General features: G+C 46.6%; 1 protein-coding gene across 1 annotated transcript in view; it reads right to left on the bottom strand.

Annotated features, from left to right (window-relative positions):
• LOC120106927 (colicin-A-like) overlaps positions 1 to 9,158 on the bottom strand; it is a 47,117-nt gene extending 37,959 nt beyond the window's left edge. Inside the window, exons 1-3 of the mRNA XM_039120023.1 lie at positions 8,966 to 9,158; positions 6,941 to 7,185; positions 6,031 to 6,474 (exon numbers count right to left, since the gene is read on the bottom strand). Coding sequence (XP_038975951.1) covers positions 6,031 to 6,474; positions 6,941 to 7,185; positions 8,966 to 9,158 — 882 coding nt within the window. The remainder of the gene's footprint in view (positions 1 to 6,030; positions 6,475 to 6,940; positions 7,186 to 8,965) is intronic.
• Between the last annotated feature and the right edge of the window lie 5,464 nt (positions 9,159 to 14,622).

Here is a 14,622-nt window from a genome sequence, read left to right as displayed (position 1 = left end):
TAACAACTAAACAGGGGTTATGTTTGGCAAGATCCTCAAGGTCTACAACATACACATTCCCACGTCTTATTTCTTTAAAAACTAAACTATTGTCATTTGAGTTGGTTATGATGCATAGTGATGGTTTGAACAAAACATCAAAACCTCTATCACACAATTGACTAATGCCAAGTAAATTATGCTTAAGACCATCAACATATCGAACATTATCAATAAAGGTTGAAGGGGTAATTTGTACTTTACATATACCAATGATGTGACCTTGGTTATTGTCTCCAAAAGTCACAGCACCTCCCTTCTTAGCTTCAAGGGTGAAGAATTAATCCTTGTCACCCGTCATGTGTCTTGAGCAGCCACTATCCAAGTACCAACAATTTTTGTCGACCTTGGCTGCAAGACACTCCTACACAAGCAAATCATATAATCTTAGGTACCCAAGTTTTCTTGGGTCCTTCATGGTTAGTAATGTTGGTTCCTTTTGGAACCCAAACTCTTTTAATTTTTTTTTTAGTTTTTTCTTTTCTATAATCGCACACATTTGCTTTATGTCCTAATGTTCCACAGCAAAAACATGTTATTTTCTTAGTTTTGCTTTCTCCTGCTTTAACAAAGAAGTTACTAAGAACTTTTTGCTTATTTTTAGGTTTATATCCTAAACCAGCTCTATTGAATACAGCTCGTTGACTATTAAGTATCATATTCAATTTTTCAGAACTATATGTAAATTTTTCAACCAAAGATTTGTATTTTTCAAGTTCTTTAGTTAGTGTTTGTTTTTCCATTTTTAGAATGTTCAAGTCTTTTGTGAGATTCTCATTTAAGATTTGTTTATTATTTTTAAGTTCTGAAATTTCCTTAGTTAGTTTTTCATTATCTTTACTCAAGGTATTAGTTTTTTGAATTAAGAGTTGGTTGCTTGTCTTAAGTTCTAAATTTTCTTTGGTGATAAAGTCCTTATCCTTAACTAATTTATCGTATTTATGTAGGTAAGATTGATTAGCTAGCTTTAGTTCTTTATTCTTAAGATTTATAGTCTTATATTCAATCATTAATTCATTAAATGCATCATACAGTTTATTAAAGATAAAATCTAAATGCGTTTCGGATGTTACCTCATTTTCATTGGCCATGAAGCAGAAATTGGCCTTTTCTTCTTGTTCCTCATCCGATGATGATGATGATGCGTCGGAGTCCGATAGGGTGGAGACAAGGGCTTTCTTCTTCTTGTACTTGCTCCCCTTCTTCAGTAAAGGACACTCAGCTCTGATGTGCCCCGGCTTCTTGCACTCATAATATCCAATCCCCTCATTTTCCCTTTTCTTACCTTTATTCTTGTGATAGGAATTTGAGGGGCCTCTCTTTTGATGAAAGGACTTCTTTTGGTTCATGAATTTTCTGAACTTGCGCACGAGAAGAGCCTCATCATCATCTCCCTCATGATCTTCTTCTTCACTGCTGCTACTGCAAGACAAATCTTTGTTAGAAGATGTAGATTTGAGAGCTATTACCTTTTTCTTATGGGAGGACTCTTCTTCGCTGTGTTGCTTCATTGTTAGCTCGTGCGTCATTAGGGATCCAAGAAGCTCTTCAAGTGGAAGCTTGTTCAAGTCCTTGGCTTCTTGGATTGCCGTCACCTTGGCTTCCCATGACCTTGGTAGACAGCGAAAAATCTTTCTGACAAGCTCACTGTTAGTATAATTTTTGCCAAGGCTTTTTAGGCCATTGACAATATCAGTAAATCTAGTGAACATGCAAGTGATTGTTTCATTAGAATCCATCTTAAATAACTCATACTTATGAACTAATATATTTATTTTGGATTCTTTGACTTGATTCGTGCCCTCATGGGTCACTTCAAGTCTATCCCAAATCTCTTTTGCAGAATTGCAAGTAGAGACTCTATTGAATTCATTCCTATCTAATGCACAGTAGAGCACATTCATTGCTTTGGCATTGAGTTGTGCCTTCCTAAAGTCATTGTCATTCCAATTCTTTTCAAGTTTGAGTACAGTGACACCCTCTACATATATGGATGGAATGTATGGTCCATTTAGTATAATGGTCCACATCTCATAGTCTTGGGCTTGGATAAATATTCTCATCCTAGCCTTCCAATATGAGTAGTCGGATCCATTAAAGAATGGGGGTCTTTGGGTGGACTGGCCCTCAATATGGGAAGATCCAAATGGGGTTGTCATTTTGATCTTTTACTCTTAGGGTAAAAGAGTTCCTGCTCTGATACCACTTGTTGCCCAGATAGACAACCCAAGAGGGGGGGGGTGAATTGGGTTTTAAAATAATTTTACAGTTAAAAATATTTGTGGATGACTAATTAATACTTTTGCAAGATGATTAATTAGTTGCTATGTGCTGTGAGTGAAATGAGAGTAAGAGAGAGAGACACAAGCAATCACAAACACAATGTTTTTATAGTGGTTCGGAGCTAACCCTTGCTCCTACGTCCACTCCCCAAGTCTCACTTGAGAATTCACTATAACCCCTCGGATTACAGCCGGTTGTTTTACAAGCTCACAACCCAACTTGTTGTTTTACGAGGTCACAACGAACTCAGTCGGTTTTTCCAGGCTCACCGACTAGAACCACCCGATTATTTTTCCGGGATCACAATCGAACCCTTACACGTTGGTTTTACCCTCGGCTCACCAACCAACCTCTACACCCTTGATTCAATCCTCCGATTGAATCAAGTGACAAGAAAACAGTTTATAAAGAATACAGGAATAGCTTCTTGAAAAGCAAATATAAACAATATAACTAAAGAAGAGTTAGAAGCCCTCAAACAGATTTTAAGATTTGAGGAAGGAGGCTTCTCGAACTCTGCAATCTCCTCGTGAGTGGGAAGAAGATTTGCTGTCAGATGAGGAGCCTTGAATGCGAAGAAGACGTTGGGAGTATGGACTTCAATGCACTTCTTCCTTCTTTCTCTTGTATTTTCTCTAGAGAGGGTTTGGTAGGTGAAAATCACTTTAGCTTTGAATGGAGTCTCTCGTTCCCCCCTTGCTACAGTCCTCTGTGGCTATTTAAGCCATTCCCCACAGAAACTAGCCGTTAGACATACTTTTCTAGCCATTCTGCACATTCTGCACATCCTGACAATGTGTCCGTTGGGATCGGAGTCGACTCGCGCGATCTGGAGTCGACTCGGCTGTAGCAGGAGTCGACTCATGCTCTTCTGGAGTCGGCTCGGCAACTGTTCCAGATTTGAATTAAAGTGGTCTTTTCGACTGGGAGTCGACTCGACTTAACCCGGAGTCGACTCCCCAGAGTCTGGAGCTGACTTGGCATTTTTGGAGTCGGCTCATGCCAAGGAGTCCATGGATGTATTCTTCAACTTGGCTCACTCGAGTCGACTCGTGAATTCTGGGAGTCGACTCGGTGCTCAGAGCCCGAACTCTCGATCTTCTGTCTTTTGGCTTGTCTAGTCTTGGAGTCGACTCGGCTCTCAGTATCCGGAAAACAGTTCTCTGTCTTTTTGGAGTAGCGCTGCCTTGGAGTCGACTCGAACTTTCTTGGAGTCGACTCGCGTCTCAGAGACACAAATACTGTCTTCTATCTTTTTGAGGTCGCGCTGTCTCGGAGTCGACCCGGCCTTTGCGGGAGTCGACTCGGCCCTCAGTGTCCGAAAGTTGCTCTCTGACTTTTGCCTTGTATTACACTGAGAGTCGACTCTCGCTTTCTTTGGAGTCGACCTGCCAACCATCGGAGTCGACTCGCGTTCCTCAGGAGTCGACTCAGCTCTCAGGGTCCAAAAACTGCTCTCTGACTTTTTGTCTGTAACTTCCTGGAGTCGACTCATACTACCCTGGAGTCGACTCGGCAAGCATCGGAGTCGACTCGCGCACTTCAGAAGTCGACTCGCTGACAGATTCTAAGTTGGGTCTTTCTGTTTGTCTGTCTGTTCTTAGACGGAGTCGACTCGTAATGTTTCGGAGTCGACTCGAGCCTGTGCCAATGCTTCTGATATGCTTGGAGTCGACTCGTACTATCCCGGAGTCGACTCGAGTCTCAGACCATGGTTCATATAGACTTCTTAACTTATCCAAATTGTCTTGAACCAAATCTAGAGACTCTTAACCATAAATTTACAGGGATATCACTGAAACACTAGATTGAATTCATTAGTAAACATAAGATATACTCAAATGCTTTGAGCTCATCAAAATCAAATAGGGTTACAATCAATCACTCCACATCCATCAACCGTCGAGCTCGGCTCGATCTCCACCAACCATCGAGCTCGGCTCGATCTCCATCGACCGTCGAGCTCGGCTCGATCTCCATCTGTTGAGCACGGCTCGATCTCCATCGACCGTCGAGCTCGGCTCGATCTCCATCAAATACCTCGACTACGGTCGGGATGCCCCGATCCCTCGGGATGACGGGAGTACCCTCGCGGTCTCCACCAACCGTCGAGCTCGGCTCGATCTCCACCAACCGTCGAGCTCGGCTCGATCTCCACCAACCGTCGAGCTCGGCTCGATCTCCATCTGTCGAGCTCGGCTCGATCTCCATCAAATACCTCGACTACGGTCGGGATGCCCCGATCCCTCGGGATGATGGGAGTACCCTCGCGGTCTCCACCGACCGTCGAGCTCGGCTCGACCTCCACCGACCGTCGAGCTCGGCTCGATCTCCATCGAATACCTCGAGTACGGTCGGGGTGCCCCGATACCTCGAAACGACGGGGTAGTACCTTTGCGGCCCCCGAACAAACGCTAATGATCGCCGAAAATGTTCGTGGTCGCCAAAAATGTTCGTGATCGACAAAATGTTCGTGGTCGACTATACGTTCATGATTGGTAATAAACATCCCTGATGGCGACCAATTCTCCTAATGCGCCGGCGTCCCCCGGAAGTGGACCCCGAGCAGGAGAGCACCCTCAAAAATGGCCAAGCAAAACTGCCAACCTCAGCAGGAGATGCTCGGCTCTAACAGTACAAAAGGTACATTTTAGATTATGATTACATTATTTTATTCGTTCCTGCAACGACTAAGTGCATAAATAAAATCTCGACCAGCGCCAGGGCGCTCGGCCGGGCCGATCGTCGCCTGATCCCATCTGCCCCGCATGCACTGCTCGGCGGCAAACCTTAACTCAGTTTATATGGCAGCTCGGCGAAACTCTGTCCCGAGCTTGGGACCCGTATCGGACCCGCTTAAGTCGAAGAAGTCCGACAATCCGCCCCGGCAACTAAAAGTCCGAGCTTGCGGAGTACGAATAAAATTCGAGTCGGGTTAGTGACCTTTGGTCCTAGGGCTCGGCAGAATTCTGTGCCGAGCTCGAGAAGGCTTGATAAGCCTGAGTGCATTATCCTTTAGACCTAGATACCGCGACATCGTTGGTCGAAGGTTCGAGCAACGGGAACTTAAGACCCGAGCTCGGGGACTTGGCAAATATACCAAATCTAAACTTAGGTCTAACTACGTAACGGACGTAGTTGAAACCGCAGACCCAAGTCCATAAAACTTAAAGCGAATTCGATTAGAGAAATTTAGATTTACTGAGGATCGGAACTTAGACCAATCGTGCAAGTTTGGAAAAGGATATTTATTTAAAAAGAGCCCGAAGGCTAAGTACAAAATTGAGGCCTGGCCGTATAACAATGTGAAGGCCATCCTTCTTTACAAAAGTGATAAAAGATGCAAAGATGCAAAGAACGACTGCCCTAGGGCTCGGTCCCATTGTCCTCGGCAGCCTCGGGGACACCTGGGCCCTTCGCAGCCAAAATCCCCGCGCGACCGTCTCCGGCGACCTCGGGAGCAGCCTCGGGCGCTCCCGCTGGGCCCTCCTCGGTAGCCAGCCTAGCCTCTTCGGCGGCTTCGTCGACCGCCGGAGTACCCGCTTCTAACTCTTCAACCCCCGCTCCCGGTTGAAGCAGATCAAGGTCGAAGTTAGGGAGAAGTCGCCGTAATTGGTTACGGAAGTCGTTGAAGCCCTGGATGAGCCCGTTCACGCCCTCCTCCTCCAGCAGGTCGTGAAACTCTTCCGATTCACGGAAGAGCTTAACGGCATTCTGGGCCTGCTCCCGGGCCACCTTCTCCCGAGCTTCGCGTTGCTTGGCCTTTCGCTCCAGATCCCTCACTTCCTGCTCGCGGACGGCGAGCAGGGACTGGGCCTCGGACAAGCGGGCCTCGAGCTCTTGGGCCTTGAGGTGAACTTCCTTCACCTCTTGCTCGCGGATAGCGAGCATCAAAGTGGCCTCGGCCCGACGCGCCTCTACAGCGCGCACCTCTGACTTGGCCAGGGCGTGTGCGCCCTTCTCCTCCTCGAGCTCGGTGGTCAGAGCCCGAATCTTGTCCTCGGCCGCCTCCACCTTCGTCTGGAGCACTTTTTGTTCGGCCTCGGATGCGAGGCACCTTGCCTCGGCCTCCTCCTGCCCGCGCTGATGCCTTCGGGCCCGGTCCCGGTAGTCTTGGACTATATGCATCAGCGTCTCGATCTCGTGAAGGTGCTATAAAAGAGGGAGATGAGAAACAAGTCCAGTTCAAAACAAACTGGCACAAATGTAAAGGTTTAACTTACTCGGATGGCGGAACAAAGGGTCGTGTCCATGAAAGCGCCATAGCTCATGGACCGGATTTTGGCCTGGTCGGCCGGGAGTAGTGCAACCCGAAAAACCTCGCGCGCCGTTTGGGGATTATCGAGAGCCGAATTGCCCTTGAAGACCGCCCAGCCAGGGGCGTCGGGCACTCTCTCCCGATGACCTTCCGGCGGGCCCGGTGGGCTAGGCCCTGCTGGGCTCGGCGAATGCAGTTCCACAGCCTCTTGGCTGCACCCTGGCTCGGGACCAGGGAGTTGGGGTCGTCAGGCAGCCGATCCGATTGCTGTGGGATTGGGGCGGGGCACGCAGGCACGGACGCTCCCGTAGAGCTCGTTCCCCTCTGGTCGAAGCTCGGAACTCCCGGCCGACCGGGAACTTGAGAAATCGGCGCCGGGCACGGAAGCGCCATCGTAGCTTCAGCAGAGCTCGTGCCCCCAGAACTTGAGCCTTCTCCTCGACCAGCCTCGGAGCGCTCGGCACGAGGAGCGCTCTTCTCGGCGACCACGGCAGCCGAGATCCTCGCCTTCTTTTTCGGCCCAGGCTGTTCTCCCGCAAGCTCGGCTGCCCTTTTCTGAAAACGAGCATACAGGACGTTGCTCTTGGTCACCATTTTTGCAATGTCTGCAAAGACGAGCAAAAGGAACTGGTCAAATATTGCGAGAAAAAGGCAAAGGGGAAAATTCCTTAAAAATTACGACCCTTACCCGGAGGGCGCGCCGAGCTCAGACCGACATTGACTAGGGCATCCTCACTCACGAGGCTGCTCAGAAGAATGCCATCCCCGAGGCTGCAGATAGTGTTAAGGATTCCCTGCTCGCGCGAGGAAAGCCTGGGGAGTTGGTTAGCGATCTTGAGCCGGCTCCGCCTCCACCTAGGGTCGAACCCCCATGGTCGCTCGGAACTCAAGAAAAAGAATTTCCTCTTCCAATCATGAATGGACGACGGGGCGCCATGAAAGAGTGGCCGACCCGCCCGAAGGGCGATGTAGAGCCACTCTCCATCCGCCGGTTTAGACTTTAGTGAAAAAAGTCTCCGGAAGACATTCACGGAAGACGGGATCCCGTACGCCATACACAGGGACAGGAACCCAATGATTGTCCTCCATGCATTCGGAGCGAGTTGCACGGGAACGATTTCGTACTCCCCGAGCAACTCGTTCACAAACCCATGAAGAGAAAATCGTAGGCTGGCCCAGAGTGCCTCCGAGTACACTCCGATCCGACCTATAGGGGGGTCCGTTACCTGGTCCCCCGACTTAGCGGGTTCCAAACGGAATCCTTGCAGAGGAAAAAACCATTCCTCGCACATCTCCACCTCCAACTCACTTATTGTGGACCCAACCTCATTCGGACCAAGCCCCATTAAGAAAGAGAGGGAAAAGGAAGAAGGGAGAGGTCCCAAGCGGATGAAAAAGAAGGACACCTGCAGAGATTCGCCGGAGATGATGGAGAATCGGCCGCTTCGGACTAAGAAGGAGACGGGAAGAAGATGAAGACAATGGGAGGAAAATCAGAGATGGCCAAGGAGGGATTTATATATAAACCCCTTCGACGGCCCAAATCTGCGAAGCAGAGCGCTACTCCCCGCCCAGATCATAATATGTGTCGGCTCCGAGAATTAACGTACCATATTTAATTCGAGCTGACGCTTCGAACATAAAAGCGCCTCATCGGATCGTGTGGTCCCATTATGAGCCCACGACGCGAGGACGCTTTGAGAAGCCAGAAGGTTACCTAATGATGAAACGTCTCGAGAAAGGGGAGACGCCGCCCATTAAAAGCGCCTTGAAGCGCGCGGTAATTCAAAATTTCCTAAACCGCATTAACACGACTCAAACTACTTCCCGCGCTCGAGCCTGTAATCAGCTCGAGCTCGGAAGTCGGAAGGTAGTGTTGGGGGAAAACCCAAGTCGTCCCGGAACAAAGGCGCCGACCAGAAGGCGCCGACCAGAAGGCGCCCGACCAGAAAGCGCCGACCAGAAGGCGCCGATCTGATTACGCTCGAACTAAGGGCGCCCGACTCGGCAACTGCCTCGGCTCGGCACCCGACCAGGCGCTGAATTCCGAAATGCCTTGCCTAAGTATTCGACCCCAGCTTAAGCCCTTAAAGGAGCCCTACTCCAGATACTCAATCTCACCATATCCTGCTACCGTCGTCAAGCCATAAATACACATGGCCTTTGCAGGCCTCCGGCACACCCGATCATTAATGCGCGTGGCCTCTGCAGGCCTTCGGCGCACTCAACCATTAAATGAATATGGTTCATGATGATCTCCGGTTCACTCAACGATTAAAGCGTATGGCTTCTGTCGTCCACGGACGTCGAGCCTCTTACGGCAAACCCACTTAATCGCTGATGATGGCATGACTCGACGACGACTTGAGGACTCCGACTTCTTACCGCTATCTCCACCCCCATACAAACTCCTGACTGACTTAACCATCGGAGGACCGGCGCCGGAGAGCCCGACCATCGGCTTCTTGCAGGTCTCCAGGAGGACGCCGCCCGCCGACGCGCCGCCACCCAGGTAGCGGAGCCCCTCTTCTCCAGCCGACGGCCGCTCCCGGGTCCAATTTCCAGCAACAATAAACATTAACATAAAAGAGCAAATCTTGTTTTTCCTTGGGCATAGTCTATCAGTTTGCGCATTAATCGCAAATTCTAAAATTACATTCAATCTCTATGATGAGACATGTCGAAGCTTGGTTACTCGATGTCGCTACTAAATATCAGAAGAAAATTTTCTAAAAACTTTCCTGCATGCGGAGAGCAAAATGGGGAGATATATATTGAGCTCGGCCTAGGGGACCGAGAGATCGATGTATGTCTCTGTGACTTTGATAGGTCCATTCAGGAGGGAAGGAGGCGTCAAATGAAAAGAAGGCTTTCTTATTACACGCTCAACTCCGGGTGTAAAGCCTCCGAACCCATTGAGGTCTGGTGCACCCACCAGACATAAGTAGAAGTTCCATAATCTACTTCAGTACTTTTCTTGTGAATCATAGAATATAAACAAGAACTCGCATTAATTTTCCATTATAATTTTAGATATTAAATTTCTAAGTAGCCTTTGACCATCATGCTTTGCCATATGATCAAGAGGTCAACTCCCAAAAGGAAATTTGCAAGACTTTGTAGTGAAAGAGAGGATTAAATATCCGTACATCGAATTGTATGTTTACAACAGTATGTACATCGGTTTATATAAGCATAACTATGTAGCTAATAAAGAAAAATAAATCAATAGACAATGAATATCGTTGACCTGACCTAGCAAATCTCGGCAGCTAATATTATGTTAACGGCAGATATTATGCTAACTATTTGGTGGGGCCAGCTAGTTAGCTGCAAGTGCTTGTGCCTCGTCTTAAACGGTTCTGTGACATGTCCTGTCACTAATCAAAAAAAAAAAAAATGTCTCGTGTGCCTTGTCTCAACGGCAACTAAGACTTGGAGTGCTCTATTATGGGTGGTTCTATATACACCCCCCCTATTGCTAAGGACACCCCCCAAAAACCAAAAAAAAAAAATACCCAAACTAACCTTTAGTGTAATTACCATATTGCCCTTGAAATTTTCTCATACACCCCCCCTTCCTCCTCCTCCGTTTCGTTTTGAAAAGAAAAAAAAAAACACCCCTCAAACCCCCCTTAAACCCCTCGATCCATTTACATCGTTTAGGCGATCTTTGAAGGAGATTTAAGCCCCATTCGAAGCATGGACAAGCAACTAGTGATTTGGGACGAAAAATCGGCCGCAAAGGTACGTGTTCCACCTTGTTTCGAATTTTTTTTTTTTTCACGGTTCGTGCTCCGTTCGGCACTGGATCGCCGAACAAAAGGCTTCTGTTCGGCTGAACAGTGCCGAACAGAAGCCTTCTGTTCGGCAACCCTCAACCGAACAGATCTGTTCGGCTGCACAGTGCCGAACAGAAGGCTTCTGTCCGGCACTGTTCAGCCGAACAGAAGCCTTTTGTTCGGCGATTCAGTGCCGAACGGAGCACGAACCGTGAAAAAAAAAATTTCGGGAGAAGCCGGCGAGGTGGTTCCGGGAGAAGCCGGCGAGGTGGTCGGAGATCGGGAGAATGCCGGCGACGAGAGGGAGAAGGGGGAACGGGGGGTTTTGGGCGTTGGCGAGGTGTTTTGGAGGGGAAGAGCGGGGTGGGGGGGTTTGGGGGGCGTAGAGAGCAATTTAGGTGAGGGGGTGGGGAGGGTGGGGGGTAATTTAGGAATTTTTAATTTTTTAGGGGTGTCCTTAGCAAATGGGGGGGGGGGGTGTAAAGAGTATTTAATTTTTTTTTAATTTTTGGGGGGTGTCCTGAGCAATAGGGGGGGTGTATATAGAACCACCCCTCTATTATTATAGACATCAGGTTATTTGTCGAGAACACACTTGTCATCTTCTAAGTGGAGCCACTTGTCAAGAAGATCTAGTTGATGATAAGAGGCCTTTTCAAATATTTTACTTTGTGTGGTGTCGTGTGGTGGTGCAGGCGACAACTATTTCTTTTACGCTTCGCCAGATGGTCTTTTTGATTTTGATAGTATGTCATCTACTTTTGCAGAGAGTTTACATGCCCATTTCATATCCTCCTCCTATTTTCTCTTTGTAGTGAACGATAAGGTAAGATGTGGACCTCTTGCTGATTTGAACTAATGGCTAATACAGATACATCATTTGACTCAATATATCTTAAAACCCTTTCGCTGTTGTTAATTAAGCAACTTCTCAACTTCACTAAACCATGTGATCAAATGTAATTATAATCTGTAATGTATGTATATGTATATCAGTGTCGAGATATTAAATCGCAAGTCTTTTACATTTTGAAAACAATATTCTCGGAGAGAAACGTTTTGCAATCGCCAGACCCTTCGAGATAATCTTGAATGGTGCAATTATGTTGCTTGGTCTCAAGCTATGTGTAGCTTTCTAAAAGACAAGAAATTGTGGCAACTTGTTATTAGGAATGTTAAACAGCCCACCAAGCTATCCTCTATGGCTTTGTGGTAAACATTTCTCTTCTGCCATTTCTGCTGCTCTAGGTACCACGACTTGATTTTTTGATACTGTCTGTTGTAACCACATGACCTCTGATCCAACCATATTTTCTTCCAAAATATCTGATCACACGGTACTGTTGATGGATCTATTATGCCTGTTAGCCACGTAGGTCATGTTCTAGCCTCTTACTCATCTCTTCTTGATACATACCTTGTCCTTAAAGTTATTCTAAATCTTTTATCTATTGGTCAGCCATATGTGACATGGTTACAATTTTCCCATAATGGTTGTATTGTACATGATCCATAGACAAAGCAGATTGTTGTGATAGGGCATAAACAGGGGCGGCCCAATATATTTGGGGGCCTAAGACGAACTCATTACGAGAGGCCTTTTTTTATTATTTAAATAATAAATTTTTTAATATATATAAAATACTTTTAAATTTTATTTAAAAATAATTTTATGTCATTTTCTAACTCTATTTCGGATGCATGTTCTGTTGCTAATATGAGTTGAATTTGATGTGGTTTTTCCTTGTTTGTGATAACAAATCTATCTAGAGCTTTTTTTTGAGATTGAATGAGTTTATCGATTTTTCTTTTTTTTTTGAGTTTTTCATATCCACATTCATATTTTCTATTAGACATTTTATTCTAAAAATAATTTATCAAACAAAGCAATTAAAAAAATACCACAAACAAATTAAAATATAAGAAAGTTGAAAATGATAAAATTTGATTGTGTCAAGAAAAACAAACTCATATCCCGACAAGTAGTGCCGAGAAGAGGTTGAATAGTGCCGAACTCAATGGCGATAAGGGGTTGAATAGTGCCGAACTCGACGGTGATAAGAGGCCGAACCGCCGAAGTCACAACCAATCTATAATGAAATTGTTTCAAAGTCTTACTCTTTCTTGACGATATCATCCTGCAATTCCTTTTAAAACCTCTATAAATTAGCTGAAATTTCGGGAAACCGGATTTCAGAGTATAGGAATATTCCCCCTGAGGGGGACGAGGCCGTAGGCCGAAGAGCTTGATGCTCCGGAAGCTCCTGACTGCATGTTCCCCATCAAAGTCGAGGGGTCCTCATTCAAAAAGGGGATATGGGGGTAAACAGGGGGGCAGACAAAGCAAGAGGGGGTAAATCCGCTAAGTCCAGCTAGTCCAATCAAGCAAGTCTAAGCAATTCTGCAGTAACTTCACTTGCTCCGAAGTGACAAAAAAAATCGTAATAGAATGGATCCCAAATAGCTTTTGACAGCAGACGATTTGTACCATCGAGATAATACCAAACGATTTCCCACTAAGGGAGGAGGTCAATCAAAAAAGATAAATGTTACTCAATTAAAGGTCCAACTGATCACCACGTCTGTATTGTAAATATGCAGTTACGAATAATCCTGCCAAAGTAATAGGAATTAGACCTAAGACGATTCCAAATAGAAAAACTTCAATCATTTAAAGCACATATCCAGCACGGCAGCACATATCCTAAAATCTAAAATTAATTCCCTCGCTAACTACAACTCCAGTTGTCCAGCACATATCCTATACTCTAAAATCTAAAAGTTGGCCGTATATTCCCTTGGCTTTTCCCATACCCTACTTCTAAGCTTCTATGCAAAAGAATAACTGATACTGTGATACAGAACCATGATTCTAGATTCTCATTTCTCACCACTGCCGACGAGGCCGGAGTGGTGGAGCCGATGAGGCCGGAGCCTGGAGGTCGGAGGAGCCGAGGACAGCGAGGAGAGCTAGAGAGGAGATCCAGACTCCGGAGCAGAAGCAGCCCAAAAACTAGAGAGGAGATCCGGCCGGCGGCTCGCCACTCGCCGGATTCTTGCCTTCTTGGAGCCGGAGGAGGAGGATGGTGGACTTTAGAAGTTTAGAGGCTAGAGCGGAGCCGAGGAGCTGGAGGCCGAAGGCTGGAGGTCGGAGGAGCCAAGGACGGCGAGGAGAGCTAGAGAGGAGCCTGCCGACAGTCGAGTCTGCCGACAGAAAAGGGAACTAGGGAAGGGCCGAAGAACAGGAACTGAAGTTAAGAAGCACTGGGAAGGTTCAGCAAAAAAGAAAAGCACCAGCAGAGAAGGAAGGAGAGAAGGGGGAGGAAAGGCCCATTGCTTGTCAACTCTCATAGGCTCGTAGCTGTCGCCGGGGGCTGTAGCCTATCTGTCGTCAGGGAGACGGGACGCACTGTAGCGGCGTAGCCATCGCTCGTCGCCCTGCTAGCTTTCGGATGTGAAAGCTATGTAGGCACAAAAAAAAAAAAAAAACTGTACAGCGGGCAGTGCCGCCAGTGTGGGGCCTTCCATGGGCCGGGGGCCTTAGGCGACCGCCTCAGTCGCCTAAGGCTCGAGCCGGCCCTGAGCATAAAGTCGAATGCTTGTTTGAGTTCACTTCACTCGGGTTCCCCCTCTCCTCCCACTGCAGCTACTTCGACATCATCCTCTTCCTTTATGGGTCTTTGGCACTCTTATTTGTATTATTTTTCATTTGGTCAGTTGCATTCTTTAGTTTCTAGTGGCAAATTAGGTGTTTTCAAAGATGAAAATGTTCTTAGCCGGTCAATCCTGCCTTCCTCTTCAATTCCAGCCGACCTCAATGAACCTCAATTCCTGCCAACCTCAGCACACTTTTCAATTCCAACCAATCTCAACCCAGATTCTAGCAGCAACAATAAGTAATTATATATTCATCATGAATACTTATTATAGCATCTTCTCTTTGCTCTAGAAACCATATTTCTCATCATTCTTTGGCAAGATGTGGTGCAAACATGAATTTATCATGAATTGGAAAATACAAAAAAATGTAACCAGAATAATGGACTGAGGCAATATGGTTTTTCTTCGGTATCTATTTTGAATCCTATCCTTTACATCCAAGAAGTCAGTGCAAGTTAACACATGTAAAAGGTTTAAAACATTGCAACCACCAGTCAGATGGCTCATCCAAGTTGACATTCAAGTAAGGTCTCTTATCTATCCCTTATTTTCTGATGTCTGGGCCAGTAAATCAAGATCTCCATGCAGCTGATAAAAAGG

Source organism: Phoenix dactylifera, unplaced genomic scaffold (assembly GCF_009389715.1).
Source record: "Phoenix dactylifera cultivar Barhee BC4 unplaced genomic scaffold, palm_55x_up_171113_PBpolish2nd_filt_p 000693F, whole genome shotgun sequence".
NCBI lineage: Eukaryota > Viridiplantae > Streptophyta > Magnoliopsida > Arecales > Arecaceae > Phoenix > Phoenix dactylifera.
This window is presented reverse-complemented; position numbering and strand designations above follow the sequence as displayed.